General features: G+C 40.7%; 1 protein-coding gene across 2 annotated transcripts in view; it reads right to left on the reverse strand.

The window, feature by feature from the left end:
* The window catches only part of Dcun1d1 (defective in cullin neddylation 1 domain containing 1), a 34174-nt gene that overhangs the window by 6186 nt on the left and 8154 nt on the right, over positions 1-19834 (reverse strand). Inside the window, exons 1-4 of one of the 2 annotated variants that reach the window (XM_052731835.1) lie at positions 15942-17884; positions 15598-15814; positions 13957-14125; positions 11185-11315 (exon numbers count right to left, since the gene is read on the reverse strand). In XM_052731835.1, the coding sequence (XP_052587795.1) occupies positions 11185-11315; positions 13957-14125; positions 15598-15772 (475 nt within the window). In that variant the 5' untranslated portion in view covers positions 15773-15814; positions 15942-17884. Of the gene's footprint in view, positions 1-11184; positions 11316-13956; positions 14126-15597; positions 15815-15941; positions 17885-19834 lie in introns of those variants that run through there. The other variant, XM_052731834.1, reaches the window with a different exon arrangement.

The following is a 19834-nucleotide window of genomic DNA, read 5'->3' on the forward strand; positions in this document are numbered from 1 at the left end:
CTTGCTTTCAAGAGGAACTGACATACCTCGGCTAAGTCACAGTGCAGGGACCTTAAAAATCCTTTCAAGCTGTGAAGTCAAAACCATTGAGCCAATCTGAGGGAGCCTAAAAGGCTAGTAAAGATTAAAATGGACAAATGTTGCTCAGACTTTTTAAAATAATGAAAAGAAATTCAATGCTTATTCCCTGACAAAAAGCACAGATGGTTTGTAGGAAATCAGTTGTAAACCACAAATGCTAGAAACCTCGAGGATCTGGGGTGGTCTGAATGAAAATGGCTGCCACAGGCTCATGTATGTGACTACTTGGTTCCCAGTTGGTAGGACAGTTTGAGAAGGATTAGGAGGTGTGGTCTTGTTAGAGGAGTGTCACTTCAGGTAAGCAGCCCATGCCATTCCCAGTTAGCTCTCTCTGTCCTGTGCTTGTGGATCGGATGTGAGCTCTCAGCTACTGCTCCAGTGACGCGCCTGCTGCTGCCACCATGCTCCTCACTATGATGGTCACAGAACTGCCCTCTGAAACTGTAGGGCCAAATTAAATGTTTTCTTCTGTAAGTTACCTTTGTCATGGTGTCTCAGCAGTAGAAAAATAACTAAGACAGGCTCCCTTAGTAATTAGACAAATACAAATTACAACAACTTTAAAATTTTGACTTACTGAGGTCAGAATAGCTAAGACTAGGAAAATAACCCATAACAAATACTTGGGAAAAGGAGAAACCTCATTCACTGTTTATAGGATGCACTGTGGAGAATTCTCAAAAAGCTAAAAATTAGTCTACCAGATGACCTACTCCTTAGCATGTCCAAAGGAATTGAGGTGGTCTGAATAGGGACAGCCTCCATAGGTTCATATATTTGGATGCTTAGTCATTAGAAAGTGGCACTACTTGACTAGGAGTAGGTGTGGCCTTGTTGGAGGAAGTGTGTCCCTGAGGGTGGGCTTTGAGGTTTCAAATGCTCAAGCCAGGCCCAGTGTCTCTCCCTTCCTGCTGCCTGCTGATCCAGATGTAGAACTCTCATCTCCAGCACCATGTCTGTCTGCATGATGCCATGCTTCCCACCATGATGGTTAATGGACTGAACCTATGAAACTGTAAGCAAGACACCCCAATTAAATGTTTTCTTTTATAAGAGTTGCTGTGGTCCTGGTCTCTTCACAGCAATAAAATATTGACTGCCTGAATAAAGTCCATGAATGAAACTGTATGAGGAGAATTCTGAGAGCTTGTGAGATAACTCCAAGGAAACAAGAAAAAAAGTCTTTTAACCTCTGTTTCTCCATAATATGGTTGTTCTTGGGATGTACTTTTGTGCTCCTCCCAGGTGTAGTAAATAGGAGTGGGTTACTTCAGATAACCCACCATCTATTATCATTTAGAATGATGTTTCCAAGCACAGGTTGTCCTCACAACTGCATACAGCCTAAACTCATGTGATCTAATACAGCTTGAAATCAATTGAACTTTGCTCATTTGACCTTGCTTAACCCTCAGAATGCTCCAGAATAGAAACTATCTGATGCTTTGTTAGTGACTGCATGAGACCTTAGTCCACCTCATTTTTAAGCTCTGCTCTTCACATTCATGCCGCCAACTAGAGCAGTAAGTTGGTACCAGGAGTCGGGTATTGCTATGAAAGGCCTGATCATGCTTCTTGTTGGCAGGATGTGAACTTTGAGACTTTGGATTAAGAAAGCAGTCCAGGGCTTTAAGTAGGGCTTAATGGACCATACCAATAGGAGCAGGGAAGACAGTGGTGCTAAGAGCAATGGAGATTATGATGACCCAACTCAAGAAGTTTCAGAGGAGAAAAATCTAAGTAGCCTAGAGATGTTTTTTGTGATATCTTGGCAAAGGATGTGGCTGCTTTTTGCCTTTGTTCAAAAAGTTTGCCTGAGGCTAAATTGAAGAGTTTTGGATTAAATGGCATTGGCAGAGGAGATATCAAGGCAGCCTAATTTTGACTCTGTCCTATGGCTATTAGTGATTACTTTTATGCAGATCTATAATGAAAAGGAGGAAGCTGAACAAAGAAAGATACAAAATGTACAGTTTGAGGACAAAAAGGAGCACCAAGAAGTATAATAGAGCTAAGCCCAGGGCTCAAGGAGAGAGAAGGTTTAAAGAAAAGCCTGATCCTAAATGGAATAAAGGGAACAGTAACCTCAAGGAAAGACCCCACCCAGCTAAGCTCCTAACTTGTGAAAAGGAACTAAAGAAAAGCTGAAGCAGTGAAGGAAACCATTGAAAACAGAAAGCTGATGCAGATGTACTCCACAGATACTTGCTCAGCTACATTCATTGTTGTTCTAGTCACAATAGCTAGGAAATGGAAACAACCTAAATGTCCTTCGACTGATGAATGGGTAATGAAAATGTGGTCCATATACACTATGAAAAGTTGTAAAGAAAAATTAAATCATAAAATTTGTAAATAAATGGATGAAACTAAAATTTTTTATTGAGTGAAGTAACCCAGATCCAGAAAGGCAAACACCACATGTTCTCTCAAATCTGTAGCTCCTAGCTCCAAATCTTCAGATGTGAGTATATAATTTGGAGTAACTGTATAACCAGGAAAGGCAAAGGGGATCATGGGTAAGAAAGGAGCACTAGAAAGGGTAAGAGCAGGATACAGGTTATGTGAAGGCTAAACATGGGAAAAACTGGGATGGGGAAGGGAGGAAAATAGGGAAGGAAAGAGGGAAGAAAGATGAATAACACTAAAGATATGTGAAATAGTCACAGGAAATTATATTGTTTTTATCTACTTAAAATTACATATAATGTATATAGGTCTATGTGTACATGCACAGACGCAGTTTAAGTGAAGTTATGCTACTTGGGGTGCTAATGCCTATCTCCAACAGCCAAAGACTAAAATCTTAAAGACTTAAAACAGCACTAGGCCAGGCTTGAGAAACCTCCTTTAGAGTTGTTGGCTGGGGGAATCCAAGACTCCCAAACAATTGCCTGCGGTTGCCTCCAAGAGGTTAAGGTAATTCCTACTGCTGAGGACAACATGCTTTGGTAAAAGCCTCAGAAGATGGAGCTGGGTCTGACCCAAAAGCCTTCTTCTCTATGAGGCCCAGTTTTTCACAGTACCAGAAGACAGTATGCAGACTGCACCGACAGAAAAGTGGTCAATCCTCTCCCCCCGCTGTGACGTCTCGAAACCACAATGATGAGCACTGCATGGCAGCCCTACGGGTGCAATAGTGCACTCACATCTTGACAGTCCACCAACAGTCCAATGGGCCTCAGGCCCGCCTAACAGGAGGAAGTCATGCCTTGTACTATAAATTGAACCGGTCATCTGTGGGTAGTGAGCTCATGGCTCTTAGATGAGAACCTACTACTTCTACTCTATAGGCTTGCATGATTCCTAACTGCATTCTAAACACTTACCCTTATACCCACACTTAAGTGTAGCTTACACACACACACACACATACACACATACACACACACACACACAGACACACACACACACACACACACACACACAATCAAAGAAGCTTCTTTTTGTATCAGACAGAGAGACCATTACAGTCATAACTGGTCAAAATGTAGACAACAACTCATGTGGTGTGCCCCAACGTACCATCTACAATACAACGCATATACCTAAGTCTCAGGGAACACTGTGGAACAGGAGGTGGAAAGATTACTGGAGCAAGAGAACCAGGACGTCTGCTACAAGACTGTGTCTTTTAGAACATGCAGGGCTTTATTTCTGAGGTTGTGTGATTTTGCTTAATATTATACATCCTGACTCCATCATTTTTCTGTACATTTTATGATTACAATTTTCTTTGTTTTTATATTTTTACAAATTTCTCTAGAGTTGAATAGTCTCACCCACCCACCCGATCTCTCTCTCACCCTCAATTTTCATTACCCATTTATTTGTGGATGGACAACTAGGTTGATTCCAATTCTTTGCTATAGTGTAAGATTAGAAGCTAGGACCAACAAACAAGCAAGAATATGCATTAGTCGTTCTGGGTCTGGATTACTTCAATCAGTATAATCTTTTCTAGTTCCATCCATTTACCTGCAAATCTCATTTTTCTTTACAGCCAAAGAGTATTTTCAGTTTTATTATTTGAAAACAACAACAACAACAAAAGACCTTGAAAATAAAAATCTCACACCAAAACTAACCACACCCACTCTACATACCCCAGTGAATTTCTATACATTTAGAATCACCTATTCCAAAGCTGTGGAGCTTCACATTGCATTGTACACTTTGACTGCTAAATATATTTTTATGCACTTAACTACCACCAAAAATGAAAAGTCCACGACAGACTCAGAACTAGAAAATGACTAGCTTCATTTTCTCCTCATAACTCGTGTCTCTTGCCTGCATTCACTCCTTCCTTGTGTCCTATATTTAGCCCTTCTTTTCCTCCTTTCTATACTGAACCCATATGTGCATGCTGTGTGTGTTTAATTGGCTGGGTTCCATGTATGAGAGAGAATATGTGCCTCAATTCTCTGTGCTCTGTGAATTCTGGCTGTTCCCAAAGGACTCTAATTTCTGGTGTCATTTTCCAGTGAGTGGTCAGATATCCCTCCCACAGGAGAACATTTATTCCCTTAAATCACTAAAACCACCTGCCCATTACACTGTCGCCTTGGTGCAGACAACATGTGATCTGTGGACACAGGCTGCCATCTAGCTCTTATCATTCATGCTACTGCTAGCATCCACCACACTCCTAACTGAAATCCTCTGGACTCACTGGTGTCGCTGGCACCTGGTTTACAGTCTTCCTTGATGCCACATTCTGCCATGAACCTGAAGGTCTTCAGTGTCCATATGAAACACATAACCACTGTAACCTACTAAGATGGCACTTGCCTCCACTCTAATCCAAAAACAAGATCCTCTAAAAGAGACTCACCAAAGATTATTCAAATTGATGAAAACAGATTCAGTGAAGCTGTGAGACCAACAGTGTTTTTGAAATAATAATAAAGTTGGTGAGAAAGAAATCATAAAAACAATCCTATTCACTATATCATAAAATTAAATCACTAACGTTAACCATAGAAGAGAAAGGCCTCTAAAGCGAAAATTTATGGACAATGAAGAAATTGAAACAAAAAGATGGAAAGACCGACCTTCTGTGCTCATGCATTAGAAGAATTGATTTTTCTAAAAATGTCCCCAAACATCTAAACAATGTACAGGCTCAATGACATTCTTCAAAGAACTACTCAACCTCAAAATTCATGTAGAAACATCCTGAACAAGGAAGGGGCAGAGGATCTAACTCAGTGGCACACCAGTGTCTAGCAGCATGCACAAGAACCAGGTTCAACCCTTGTCCCACAAAACAAACAACAAAAAATGAAAACAAAATCAGAATAGTCAAAGCAATCTTGAACAAAAACACTAAAATCTGGGCCAGGTAAAGCATTTGCCATTTGCCATACAAGCCTCACAACCTGAGTTCAAGGCCCCAAAGCCATGTAAAGGTGGACACAGAGAGCCAACTCTTCAAAGTTGTCCTCTGATTGGATGCACACCATGGCATGCACGCAACTGCACTCCCACATGCACACACACAATAATGAGTAAACAAATCAAAGACATCAATCTAGACATTGATCTTCTAGATGAGACCTCAAAAACACAAAGAAAAACAGAACTTTTTTTTCAAAGGAAGAAGCTACAGCATCACTACAGAACTAGAGTGGAGAGACAATCTATAAAAATGCTTGTCAACTGTTCACCTGGCCAATTACTAATTACCAAACTAAACAGAGAACTCAAAACAACAGCAACAAAACATTCCTAGAAATAAAGATGGGCAAATGATCTGAATAGTTATTTCTCAAAAGAAGGAACACAAATGGCCAACAAAAAAATATGAAAAAAAGCTTAATAAATGCAAATCAAAACCACAATTAGGAAAGACAGAAATCAACAAATACTTGAGGCTGAAGTGGTTAAGAGCATCTCTTGCTCTTCCAGGGACTCAGGTTTGGTTCTTCATACTCAGTTGGGAAGCTCACAACCTCCTGTAACTCCAGTTCCGGGGGATCCAGTGACCTCTCTAGCCTCTGCTGGCACCCTCCCACACTGTAAACACTCAAGTACACATACTCATTGAAAAAAAGAAAAGAAATTGACAAATATTGACAAAGATGTAGACAAAGGGGAACTGTAGGACTGTAAATGACAAAACAAAGCTCCTCAAAAGATTAAAAGTAGGAATCGGGCATGGTGGTACCCATCTCTAATACCAAAGGGTATTAAAGACATTAAAACATATATTCAAGACATTAAAATCCTGTCTTAAAAAAGAAAACAAACAAAATAAAAGATCTATCATACGACCCATCTATCTTCTAGGGCAACATCTGGATATCCAAAGAAAATTAAACCTACCAAAGAGACAACTGCACTTTCATGTTTACTGTACTGCAGAATCAACCTAGGTGCAAAGACAACTAGAAAAGAAAATGTGGTATATTCCACAATAATGAATTCCTATACGACTGAATTAGAACAAACTCCAATGATTTTAAAGGAATAATTACAAGAACATCTAATGAAATTAGAAGATACAAATAAGTTACCTAAATTCAAAGAGAACACAGACAAATGTATTCTATGCTCTGAAAGTAACTGCCAACTAAGATTATTATATTCCGCAAAATTATCTAGCATGATTAATGGAAAAGGAAAAACTTTATCTGGTAAACAAACTGACACAACTTATGAAAACTAAGCCAGTATTACAGAAGATACCTGAAGAAGTTCTATGCACTGAAGAGTAAAGCGTGTATATAAGGATATAGGAAAGAAACACCATGATAGAACAGTAGCTAAGCGAATAAGGAACATGAAAAGGGGGGATCAATAAAATGATGAGAATACACAGCCTTCAATAATAATCTAACACAATAGGCTTCACAGCATAATTAGAACAGATCAATTCATGCTGAATAAGGGAGTATTCAAAACAATGTAACCATTTCAAACACACGTGCCTTTTATTTGTTAAATTAGCATACGATGCACTAGATATCATGGCATTTTCAAACAAAGTATATTTGGGTAGATTTTCTTTTCCTCTTCTCTCCTCCATATTCCTGGCACGGCTAGTTCCCTCATGACCTCTGCTACCCCAGTCTCTTTACCTCTTCCATGTCTCACATGTCCTTCTGCCCACTCTTCATCCTTCCTCATCAGCTATTTTTACCCTCCCTGGTGGGCTGAATGAGAGCAGAAAGACCCCTGGAGACCCCTGGATGTGCATCACCTCTGGTGGAGGACTGAGTCCTGCTCTGAGTGTGTGCTCGGAGTGTGACAGCTGGCTCACACGACAGTACTTTACATAGGAACCTCCTGCCCTGCACTCCCACCAGCATTGAATTCAAGCTCTTCTTTTGCTCCCACCCTCTCCCCAGCATGTAGTAATAAAAAAGGTCCCAACTAGAAGCTGCTGAGATGGTGCCTGTCATCCAGCCTGATGATCCCTAGGATCCAGAAGGCAGGAGAGCATGGAATGTAAGAGTACTCAACAGTACTGACCTTCCATGGTGCATGGTGAGGTCGGAGTTAATACACATAAGCCCTTACAACAGTGCCTGCCAATAACATATGAATCATTGCTATTATTTACTCACTTAAAAACATTTTAAAACATCAGAGATTCTGGAGTCCTGCTGCCCTTGAAAGCTGTCCTGTTCTGCCCCCTTGTGGGACATTGGGGTCTCCCACCAGCTGTCAGGTCTGCGCTTCAGCACCTGTACCCACTGGGCTATCCTACTGGCCCGAGATTTTATTCTAACAAAGGTTCACAATCACAATGGTCCTTAAAATGACAGTTCTGTTACAGAATGTATATAATCTCTAACCAAGTCAGCAGAATCAGCAGTCTCCCGCAGTGGACTATTTCACAGCCTTCTTCTGAAGACTGGGTCCAGATTTTAACACTCAATTTTGAAAGAAATCAAAAACCTAGAAATGTGCTTGGGGGAGAGCACCAGGAATAACCAACATCAAATGACAGACAGTTAGAGAAGCTGGAAACCTGACCTGGAAAGGACGAGGATGAGAGGTGGCAGTCTTTAATGGCTACCCTTCCTCTGTTTTAAACAGGAGGCCAGAGGGGAGCAAACTCAGCTCAATAAGAAAACTACGTAACAAACAGCAAACGCACTCGGGACAGGAATGACAACTTCCTAAAACACTTCTTTCTCACCTTGTTGCCACAGAGGCAAAGTGAAAACTCAACTGTGCTCCTAAGCAGGGCTAGCACTTTAGGTAGATTAGAAGATTAGACTTCATCTGGACCTACAAAAGTCTTTTTCAAATTGAGGATACACAGACTAATCCAAAACTGCAGGTGACTGGAGAGATGGCCTCTAGAGACAGGAGAGAGGGAAGAAGGTGGCCCAGCCTCCCCGCGCCGGCACAGCTCAGTGCCACCACTCTCAGTCTCTCCCACCCTTTGGGACTTAGAAGTCCTCCCATAAACTCCACACTCGGGAACCCTCAGAAAGGCTGTCAGGAAAACTCTCCTTGTTAACTAAGCTCTTCAGGACACAGGTCACTGCATTCCCTGCCACCTAATACAATGCACCAAGTGGAGAGCACTTCCCTTCCTCCCGTCTGCTCTCCTTCCCTCTCGAAAGCCCTCTCCCTCCTACAGAGTTCCTACTGATAAACTTATCAGAACAGCTGACAAATCCACACAGATACACTATTGCTAACAAACCCCACATTCTACATTAGGGTTCATTTCACTGTAAATGCTACTGTCTGGGAGTGTCATAAATACATGACACAGAATCTGCCTCTACCTTTAGAAGTAAATGGGTGACACACTCATTATTAAGCAATTTCCTGAATACTCATCTTACAAAACAAACTCTACAACCATTGAACAATGTATTTTTTCTTAAGCATAATACTAGAAAACAACTATTTTTCAAAATCTGTTTTCACGTAATTTTCTTAATTCTTTTCTAATCTAAAACTTATAATTTATCATATTACTATACCAAATAACCATAAAATGTTGATTTTCATTTTAACATCAAACTATTTATTTACTCAAAATGCTATTTTATATATATATATATATATATATATATATATATATATATATATATATATATATATATATATCCTGTAAGGGGCAGGAATGTAACTAAGAAATTGATTCCTTTAAATCAATTTGACATCCATAATACTATGTATAATCTTACCAAAATGCTGTTACATTTCTAAATACCACAAAACAATAGTCAAACTGAAAAGCTTTACCGAATTTTCACCTGAGGGGCGGAAGGAGACAACTAGAACAAGAAGTGCCTAGCTAACGGGTGTCTCTAACTGTTCGGACTGCAGCGATTTCTTTCTCATCCTGCAAGGGAGGCCTTCTGTAAGGAAATCCAGCCCAGCTGATCATTTTGTACTGTAGAAGTACACAGACATCACACTGTAACCTACTAATTGTATAATTATCTGTTCATTTCAAATGCATTTAAAGAAAAGAGTAAGATCCAGCGTATACTGAACAATCAGTTCATTAGAATTTCATTTTACAAATATTTTGAGCCTCTTTAATCAGTTAAGTCCTGTTCCATCTCTCTTTAGGCTAATTCTCCATTATACACACACATGCATCCCATCTTCTCTAGCTTTCAGTTGCTTCCTTGGTCTAATTTCGAGTCATATAATTGACCTGTTTTTCGACGTGCAATCTAAAGGACAAGGCAAGATTAGCACCAGAGGCCCCACTAGCCTCTTCCAAGGGAAACCATTGACTGGGGTCAGCACAGTGATGAGCACTCCGCAGCAGAGGACCAGGCTCAACCCCTACTGATGTAAGAACAGCAGAACTGAGCCTGGAAGCGCAGGCTCCTAATCTAGCTACTTGGGAGTCTGAGGCAGGAGGACTGAAAGTTCAAGTTCTGCCTGGGCAAAGTGAACTTCAGGCCAGCCTGAGCAGCTTAGTGAGACCATCAAAATGGAAACCTGAGAGAGCAGGGACACGGCTCAGTAGGTCCCACACTATCAGCATGTGGGAGGCTCTGGCTTAATCTCTAGTGTCACAAAAGCAAAAAAACCCCTCAATCTCACTTACTATTTAACTTTCTGTGTATAAGTTTCTCATTTGCAAATTAAGAACAAAAACGTCTAGATTCTGTAACTGTGTATGTGGTACCCAGCAGGTAATAATTTATTGAATGAAAACATAAAACTCTTGGGCATTGCTGAAGCAGTATTTGTGAAAGACTTAGCACACTATCAGGGACACTAAAAGCTCCCATTAAATACTGTCACCACCCAAACTTTCAGTGTGTCTTATTTCTCATACTCCAAAACATTTGTGTTCCATTTTCAAAAGAAGTCTATGGTTATTAATTTAGCCTTACTGTGTCTCCAATGTCTTCTCTTGCACAGAGTCTCGATTTATGTCTACGGTTTGGAGCCCCACCCCTTAGTACTACCTTTCTTTGTCCATCCAGATAACACATCTTTGCTCTTAACTCACAAATCCCAGAAAGCCCTTTCCAATCTCTCTGGCTTTAGTAACCCCCCTCTGCTTGGAACTCTATCTTTATTTACTTGGTATTATCTACTGCGGTCTAAGCTTTTAAAGAACTTTGTCAATTCCATTTCACCTTTTCCTTTCATATCACCTAACTGGCCCCCAAACAAATGGATGCACACTGCATTTAGTCCAAACTGGGTGATCTAAGCTATTGGTAAGATGAGGCGACACAGGGGGAAAGGTGCTCTATGCTGCTAGTGTGCTCCCAGGAAGATCATGAGTGATAATCATTTTCTTTCAGCAATGTTATAACTGTGTTTTTACAGACCCTAAGGTCCTAAGAGCCTTCTTGAGCATATATGAACAAAAGAATGCATAAACAGATGGCAGTAAAATATTAAGGGCTACTTCTTTTCTCTATTTATAATTTTTGTGTTTTAATAATTCAGTGATTCCGTAAGACATCAGAGTGATCCTCTGCTGCACTGTGCCCAGTGTCCCCTAACTAATGTTTACTGCTCAGTGTTTTCCAATAACTGGTATTTTCATAACGTTATGTTCAAAACACAAGACTTTCTATTGCAAAAGTGATACTATCAATGTATTTAAATATATGTAAAACACCAAATATAATTTTAAAATATTCTTACCTAATCCTTTTTGTCCTGGATTCTTTGCAAAATTAAAAGTAAACTGGTAAAAATCCTTAAATCGTCCTGGTTCTTTCAATTCTTGTTCCATCTTGGGTATTTGGGCCTTTAGTTTTTCTATGCTGTCACATCTACATTATAAAATTAAGTTTGTAAACGGTTAACTTTTCACTAGAAATTAAAAAACTTAACTTAATTATTCCTATGAGGGCTTGCATTTGTTTCCTAGAACTTATTTTTTAAAATCAGATATATGGGATTTCATCTTTTTACATATATTAAGAAGACAGTCTCCCCTTAGTCACAGGATGTAAGTCCCTCACTGACCCCTGAAACCTTGGTGAGCATCATGCTCAGAGATATGCAGCTTCTTCTTGCACATACAGCGCTATGATACAAAGTGTAATTTATAAATGAGACAAAGCGAGACATTAATCAGAACTAATCATAAAACAATTACGAGGTAATGAAAATACTATGCATGTATTCTCTATATACTTAGAAGGAATGCCTCTCTGGCACATCCTAACTGCCAGCATCACTGCTCCTACACTGTTGGACCACTGTGAAATAAAGTAGGGTCACCTGAACATAAGTACTAGGACAGCAATCTGGTAACTGAGAAAACCACTAAGTGACTACCAGACAGGCAGGTACAGTGAGGGTTGCTGGACAAAGGGCAGCTCATACTTCAGGCAGGACAGCAGGACAGTTTAAAAATCTTACCACTCTACTCAGAATGATCCCCAACTTAAAACTTAGGGATTTTTTTTTCCTGGAAACTTTCAACTAATAATTTGGGAACAGAGTCAACTATAAGTCACTAAAACTTCAAAAAAGCCACGGATAAAGGGTGACTCTTGTCTAGAGTTAGCTTAATGAAGACAATGGAATGATGAAATGTTAGAATTACTTTTTATATGTATGAACTCACCGAACTCAACACACTGACGTACAGACTCCACTTCTACCTCAGTGACTAGTAAGAACGGACACACTCAGCCCCAGCCACTACTCTCCCTGCGGTGGGCACAGCTAGCACAGCAGTTGGTCACGGTCTAGCTTCCCCACAACCAGAACAAGGCCTCTTGCTAAGGAAGCGTTCTTCTTGAAAACTTGCTTTTACTAAATATTAGCGAAAGCTTGTACTGCCTTCAACTGAATTACCTAAAGTAGGATTAGGATGTTTTTTCTATTTACAAAACTTTCAAAGAGCTAAAAAGGTCCATGTACTTCATTAGTTCCTCATAACATATGGCCTTATGATAGAAATGTCCCATTTCTTAAAGACTCTACAAACAAATCAACCTGCTCTCTCCTCTAAACCTTCTGCTTTTTATCTGCCTTCTCTGTTCTAACATTTCAGGTCATATTTTATGTTGCATTCTCCATAGACCGTGACATTGCTTTTCCCTAAGTTCCAGTGGCATCTGCCACAGAGAAGCCCAGCAGACTCCAGCTGGCTCGGTTTGGCTCAAAGACAGGGTCCAGGCACATTATCGATTTATTCTCTCTTTGTGTTATGCCCACCATTCTCTGCCTGCTTTGTAGTGGTCAGCCACAAACCACTAAACATTATTTTTTTTTTTTTTGCCAGCTTGCCCAATGTCAGGGTCTACTGACAGAGCTAAAAGGCTAGGGGAGGAAGGGAGATTTTTACCCAGGTTGTTGTCAGTACAGGAAAATGGTTTTAGTGTGTGAAAGGTCCCAGCAGCGTCTACCAGTGGGGGCAACTCTTATAGCAACCCACCCGGTCGCTAACCAGTTTTTATTCAGCATTGGAGCAGCTTTTGAGCAGGCAGCAGCCCCTGCAGGCCTTCCTCTCCCCCAGGGACTGAATTCCGGCCTGCCTGGCTGGCTCACTCAATGCAGTCCCAGGGGTGGCGAGAGCGACTGCCACCTCTTTACACCTAAGGGTTTCTTTTACACAGTCTAGTACTTCTTTACACTTTGTGGTCAAAATACTGGTGAGGCTGTATCCTGACTGGGCCCAGTTTTCCTACGTCCCTAAGACTCAGTAAGCAGAGTCCTGCTTGTGTCCTGACTAGAATATCACCTGGTGTTATTACCTGTTATGGTTCAGTAAGTACCTCCCTCACAGAAGTGGTTATGAAGAGGTAGGCAAAGCAGGTATTGGGATGAAGCCATGCTTGGTTAATGTGAACGTGTTTTTGTTTTGTTAGATTTTGGAGACAGGATCTCACACAGTAGCCAAGCTGGCCTTGAGCACCTGTCGCTGAGGATGACATGAACTCCTGCATCTGCCTCCCGAGGGCTGGGAATTCCTGGGCTGCCCACCAGGCCTAGCTTTCAGACTATTTCTGCAGTCCCATCAAACAGAGATTGTCAGCAAGACCTTTACCTATGACTTTTCAAACACATTCAGCTAAACTAGCCAGCAAGGCACTAAGTAGAAGAAAAGCATTTAATACCCTCTAGTTTTTAAATTCTCTATTTTACCAGTTCAAAGTACACTGCCTCAAATTAGGAAACAATTTACTTGCTCATTTCACTTTGCTATAAATATTAATGTCAGGTAATTTGAACATTAGTGACTCTCCTAGGAAGAAATGACTCCAGGACAATGCGGTTAGAGGAGACTACAAAGTTATACGGGCATTTGGCAAACCCGGAAACACCAGGGAGACAATACACTGGCTCAGTACTGTTTCGTGGGCTAGTCAAACTTGAATTTCCTTTAAAACAGACGAAAAATTGAGCCCCATCCTCCTCCTAGCTAGTCCTCATCTCCTACGGGAGTGACATACTCACCCTAATTCTGTCATACCATCCATGAACTCCTGTTTGGAGAACTCACACTGTGTGGCTGCCCTGAACTTCCATGCAATGATCAACACACTAATGCTGGCTGGATCGAGGGCCAGATCGTCACAGAACTGCTGTATACCATCTATTCCAATTTTATTTTCATCCTGAGGATCTTTAAAAATACCAATACAATATAAAATTAGTGCAATACTTATAAGGTTATAGTCATAACAAAAAGATGCTGTTGTATTATTTATTTTAAAACAAATCACAATATACCAAAGACATGACGCAATATTATTTTTATAGCTGTTTCCCCATATAACAACCCAAGTCACTATTAAAGTGTACAGGACAGTGTAAAAGTAGTCAGACATTTCCTGTTTAAAGTCTCACTTATGGAGCCACAGGCTTGGTGCCATACTCCTTTAGTTCCAGTACAAGGGAGGCAGAAACAGGTGGATGTCTGTGAGATTCAGGCTAGCCTGGTCTACATAGTGAGTTCCAGAATATCCAGAGTTACATAATGAGATCTGTCTAAAAACAAAGTAAAACACAAAAAAACCACCTCACTTATTCATGTGAAAAAGTTATACATACAAATAAAATAAGATATACTTAACCAAGGGCAAGGGATTTTGGGTCAACACACCCCTATTTTATTTAATCAGGCATTCAAAATTAACAATATTAAATTAGAAAACTTTTTTCTTAAAATTAATTTTACCACAATCACTTAAGTTCTAGTAAAATTAAATATACAATTCAATCTTAATCTCAACAGTATAAATATCTGATGTTTACAACAGGAAAACTGTGAAGTTTAAAAAAAAAAGATATATACAAAGAGATTGCCCTATACTGCTACCAAATATGATTTGCTAAAAAATCTAAGTATCTGGTAGTGACTCTAACAGATAAATGATGCATATCAGGCTGGGTGTGTAGTAATGGTAGAGCATTTGCCTGGCCTGAATAATGGTAAAGCCCTAGATTTACTCCCAGTATTACTAAAAAAATAAAAAATAAAGCGAGACTTTGGAGAATGAATTATGTATATAATATAATCCCACTTGGGTGAAAATTTGAAAATGCCTCTATACATGCTTGCATAAACAAAAGACAGGAATGTACTCATACTGAACTACTAAATACAGGTTACTCTCAGGAGAATAAGGAACAGCTAAACTATTAACCTTTTCCTCTTTTTTTTTTTTTCTTTTTTCCCCTTTCAGAGATGGTCTTATAATTTAGGCCAGGCTAACCTTGAACTCTCAATCTGACTGCCTCTGCCTCTGAGATACAGGATTGTACCATTATGCTTAGCTTTTCAAGTTTTTTAAAGTATGTGTTACATTACAAAAAGTTATGACACAGACTTTCTTAAAACCCGGCTCAGCGAATTTCACAAACACAAGGTTAGGAAGAATTGCCTCCAATCTTCCATTCTCAAACTACGTGATGGGGATAGGCCAAGAGAGATTAAGCGCCAAGGAGAAACATTTGTAAGGTGTTTCTAGTTCCAGGATCTGCTGTAGCTCTGCTGCACACACTGAACTCCACAGTCTGTGGAGCTGATGTCTCAGAACCAGCCCTTAGCTTGGAAAAACTTTGCTCAACACAGTTAAGTCACCTGGCACTCACCTTTGTATCTATTGTACAGTTGTTCTAACTTCTTCCTGTCCAAGGATCCTTTTACACTCTCCCGGATATAAAGTTCTGGATTTTGAAAAAAGTTATCTGTTGCAACATCTAACTTCCAGTCATTTTGAGAAAGACAACTCACTGCAGTTTTCTCGCTAGATTGTGTGAAGATCATAAACTGACGAACTTTATCCTTCTGCGATGATTTCAACTTGTTCTAGGAGAACCAGAAAACAGACTGAGACTATGCAAAGTCACACACCACGACCCGTGTCACGCAGCTAAGCCACCGCCATTAGAACATGTGCTTCACAAACCATGAAAGCATTTCCACTATGACTTACTTGTGATCGGTCATCAATCAGCAAGACAATTTAAAAGTATCTGAACCACCAAGGGTGGCATCCTCCTGGAAGGGTAGCCAGCGTAGACAGAACAAGAGCACTCAGCCAGCAGTAAACCACCACGGCAAGGAGAACTCACAGGTATTGCTGCAATCCCAATGCCCAGGCCAGCACTCCCTCCTGAGTGTGTGCTCTTTCACCAAAATGGAGGAGGCAATGGCACAGGACAGCCTACATTTCTCCTAGATGGTGTTTAGGAAACATACAATGTTACCAGAACCCCCTCAAATCAGAAGCACCCACCCTACTTAGACACTTCCTTTAGACTGGTCTTTGAATTATATATTTACTTAGTGTGTGTACGTGTGCGCATGTGTGGGGGAGGGTGTGCACACGCATGTGCACATACTTGTGGGCACACACATGTCAAGATGCTGATGTGGAGGGCAGAGGACAGTTTACAGGAGTCACTTCTCCCTTCTCCCATCCATGTCCTAGGGAGAGAACTCAAGCCGTCAGAGCTGGCGGCAGGCAGCACCTTTGCCAGCTGGGCCATCACAGGTCCCTGAGACACTCTTACTAAGAGTCTCCCTTTGTTTCTCTAGAAGGAATCATCTCTTTTTCCGTGCTTGTGCCTAAGAGGCCTCAAGTTTTCCCTTGCCCTACACTGACAAAGATTCACTTCTCTGACTTCAACCCAAAGCAAAATGAGACAGGGCCATCAGGCTATCCACTCTGTCCTGCCATCAAAGACTGTGCTCTCCCCTCCCACTCAAGCTGGGCTCCTGGACAAGGCTCCTGCACTCTTCCTCCTTGCAAGTCCCATTTCTGTTTTCTTGGTAAAATACTTGGGCTCTTCTAATGCTATAATGTAAATAGAGGGTCAGACACATTAAAGAGACAGCATTCTGTCTTTTAAGCAACACAACTAAGACCCCCTGGAGCTCTGTTGTGGCCCAAACTGACAACCTGGAACTCCAACATCTGAACATGGAGAAAACAGAACCGGAGGCTAAGTTCCTGGTTCACCAAACTTGCCCAGCTTATACAGGAAAAATGAGGGAAGAACAGGAGTAGCCTTCAAAATTCAAGTCCTGGTAATTTTCCGGGACCCTTCCTGCTTGATGGATATTTAAAAAGCTTCTGAGAGTCTCGGGGAGACTAGCAAAGATAAAGCATTACCACTGTCACAGAGAGAAACTAAGACTGCAAAATCCAGTAAAAAACAAACCGTCCCTCTCCGAACATGAAACCCAGCGATGCCCAGGAGCCTCATCTATCACTCTCTCCTCTCTCGGCAAATGTTAATGCATGAAGTTACAGATTACAACCTCAACCACTATCCTCCACTGAAAGAGAAATTGTAAAATACACTATCTGCCCTTCAATTATAATCCTACCACCTCTGGATACCACCTCAGTTATAGCCCAGTGGTTCTCAACCTGTGGGTCATGACCCCTTTGCCAAGCCTTTAGCTCTGAAAATATTTACATTACAATTCATAACAGTAGTAAAATTACAGTTATGAAGTAGCAATGAAATAATTTTATGTCTGGGTTCTCCACAGCATGAGAAACTGTGTTAAAGGGTCGCAGCATCAGGAAGGTTGAGAACCACTGCTCTAGCCTATCACATGAGATGCACCTCTTAAAGATCCAGGATTACCCTTATCCTTGAAATGTATTATTCAGTGACAATCCTAATGAAATAACGGAAAAGGAAATAATTTAAATTCCTGAAAGTTAATTAACTTAAAGTAAACAAGAAACCCATTTTTATTTCAACCTTGGAAATTATTCTGAAATATGGCACAGTTTCTCCCCCGAACCACAGGGTATGTGACATATTTATACCTTTAGAGTAGCTGGGTGTCACTGTGGTCATCAGGGCCACTTATGTATAATGTAGAAAGTGAAGCTGGAAACTACTTTTCAATTAACCCTGATAAAACTTCTTACATAGCTCCCCACCACCCCCCACCCCCACTCCCCACCCGCCTGCCTCGCTGCCTAGTCTTCTAAAGTTGGAGGTAGCAAGACAGTCTGGCCTATCTGGGATTTTAATCAAACAGTATTGAGCCCAGTACACTGTCCCTGCTGAAGACAGGAACTCCAAAAGCACAGCTTAAACTACTCTACAATTCGAGAATCACTCACTGCCTGCCTTGGTGACTTCCTGACAGAAAGCTAGAGATTAGAAGACAGAGAGGGGAAAGATAAAAAGACTGTCTTGTCCAGCTAAGCAACAACATTACATGAACTACTTAATTTCATGTCACACCACTTGTTTTTAATACAATAACTATTCCGTCTGGTACAAATGTAACACATTCTTCAAAAGCAATTAGTTACCCATTTTTAACCTCATAAACAACTGGGCAGCACCTGGCGAAGATCGATAGAGGGAGGCAGAGAGCTGAGAGGTCACATGATACCCGTTTCTGCCTGCTCCTGCCATGTCCGATAAGCACCACCACTTCTGCCATGGCTGTCACATTCCTCTCAGTTCTGCACCTAGAGCAAGTTTTAGCACTCACTTTCCTCCGGAAGGATGCATTTTCTTCAGACCACAGGCTCTCCTAGGTAAACTACATCTGCCCTCTGCTCAAGCTGGTTAGAATCCTAATACGCCCACCCTCCTTTCTCAGGCCAGACAGGTGGTATTGGGCAAGGTGTTCCAATCCAAGAGAGCATCAAAAGCTGGCCAACCTCAGGAGAAGGGTCACTAGATTTAGCAGGGCATCATTGAGAAGCAGGAGATAAGAGGATAGATTAAAAAAAAGACTGAAGAGGAAGAAAAGACAGATTTTTCTTTCTTAAATTTGGTTTCTTGAGACAAGGTTTCTCTGTGTAGCTCTGGCTGTCCTGGAACTCGCTCTGTTGACCAGGCTAGCCTTGAACTCACAGAGATATCCACCTGCCTCTGCCTCCTGAGTGCTAGGATTAAAGGCGTGCGCCACAATGCCTGGCTGTAGATTTTCTCTATTTCTATAAAAAAGCTAATGGAGACCATTTTCCATGAGACAGCCTCAAAGACTCAGCAGTCAAATGTGTGCAGTGGATTTCCTTTACTATGTATTGAAAAGGACTAGAGCAGAGTGGCTTGTAAATCGGATAAGCCGTGCAACCATCAATCCTCCCATGTTAGAGTCACTCAGACATTACTGAGTTTTCAAGAAAAGTCAACAGTGGTAAGCAGGAGAAGACATATAATACTCAGGTTGTGTTAGGATTCTTACTTTTATTTTAGAGCAAAAAAAAAAAGATAGAAAGAAAGAAAGAAAGAAAGAAAGAAAGAAAGAAAGAAAGAAAGAAAGAGAGAAAGAAAGAAAGAAAGAAAAGAGGGGGTGGGGGAAGAAAACCCAGAAAAATTCCATAATCTGAACAATAAAACTCATCTATTTTCTTTACAAAATAAAAAAATGCCTAGACTGTGAACACATACCACTTTGTACCTAAATCTTCCCTCCTTTTTTAACTTAATAAACTTAAGACTCACATTAGAAAACAAACAAAAACCAACCTTTCTGGAAAGACGGTGTGGCTCAGTGGTAGAATACACACTGCAAGTTTAATGTCCAGCACCAAAATGAGTAGTTTATCCGAAAAATTCAAATACGGTGTTTGGGATCTAGCCAAGCACATCTTCAAGCATATTTTACCACTGAACTCACAAAACAGTGATTAGATGAACAGATTACAGCAAATGGTAATGATGACAGCCAAGTCTTCCTAGTGTGCCCCCCAAGAAAAACCACGTACATGGAAAATGACCTCCTGGCCAACTAACACCTCAAATTTCAAAACAAAAAGTAACTTCACTGAGAAGTGGTGCTTGTAAAATGAAAATTCCTTCATTAATTTTCACCCACAATGTTCATATTCTTCCCTTT

The sequence above is a fragment of the Peromyscus californicus genome, unplaced genomic scaffold (genome assembly GCF_007827085.1).
Source record: "Peromyscus californicus insignis strain IS unplaced genomic scaffold, ASM782708v3 Scaffold_9__1_contigs__length_137607984, whole genome shotgun sequence".
Lineage (NCBI taxonomy): Eukaryota > Metazoa > Chordata > Mammalia > Rodentia > Cricetidae > Peromyscus > Peromyscus californicus.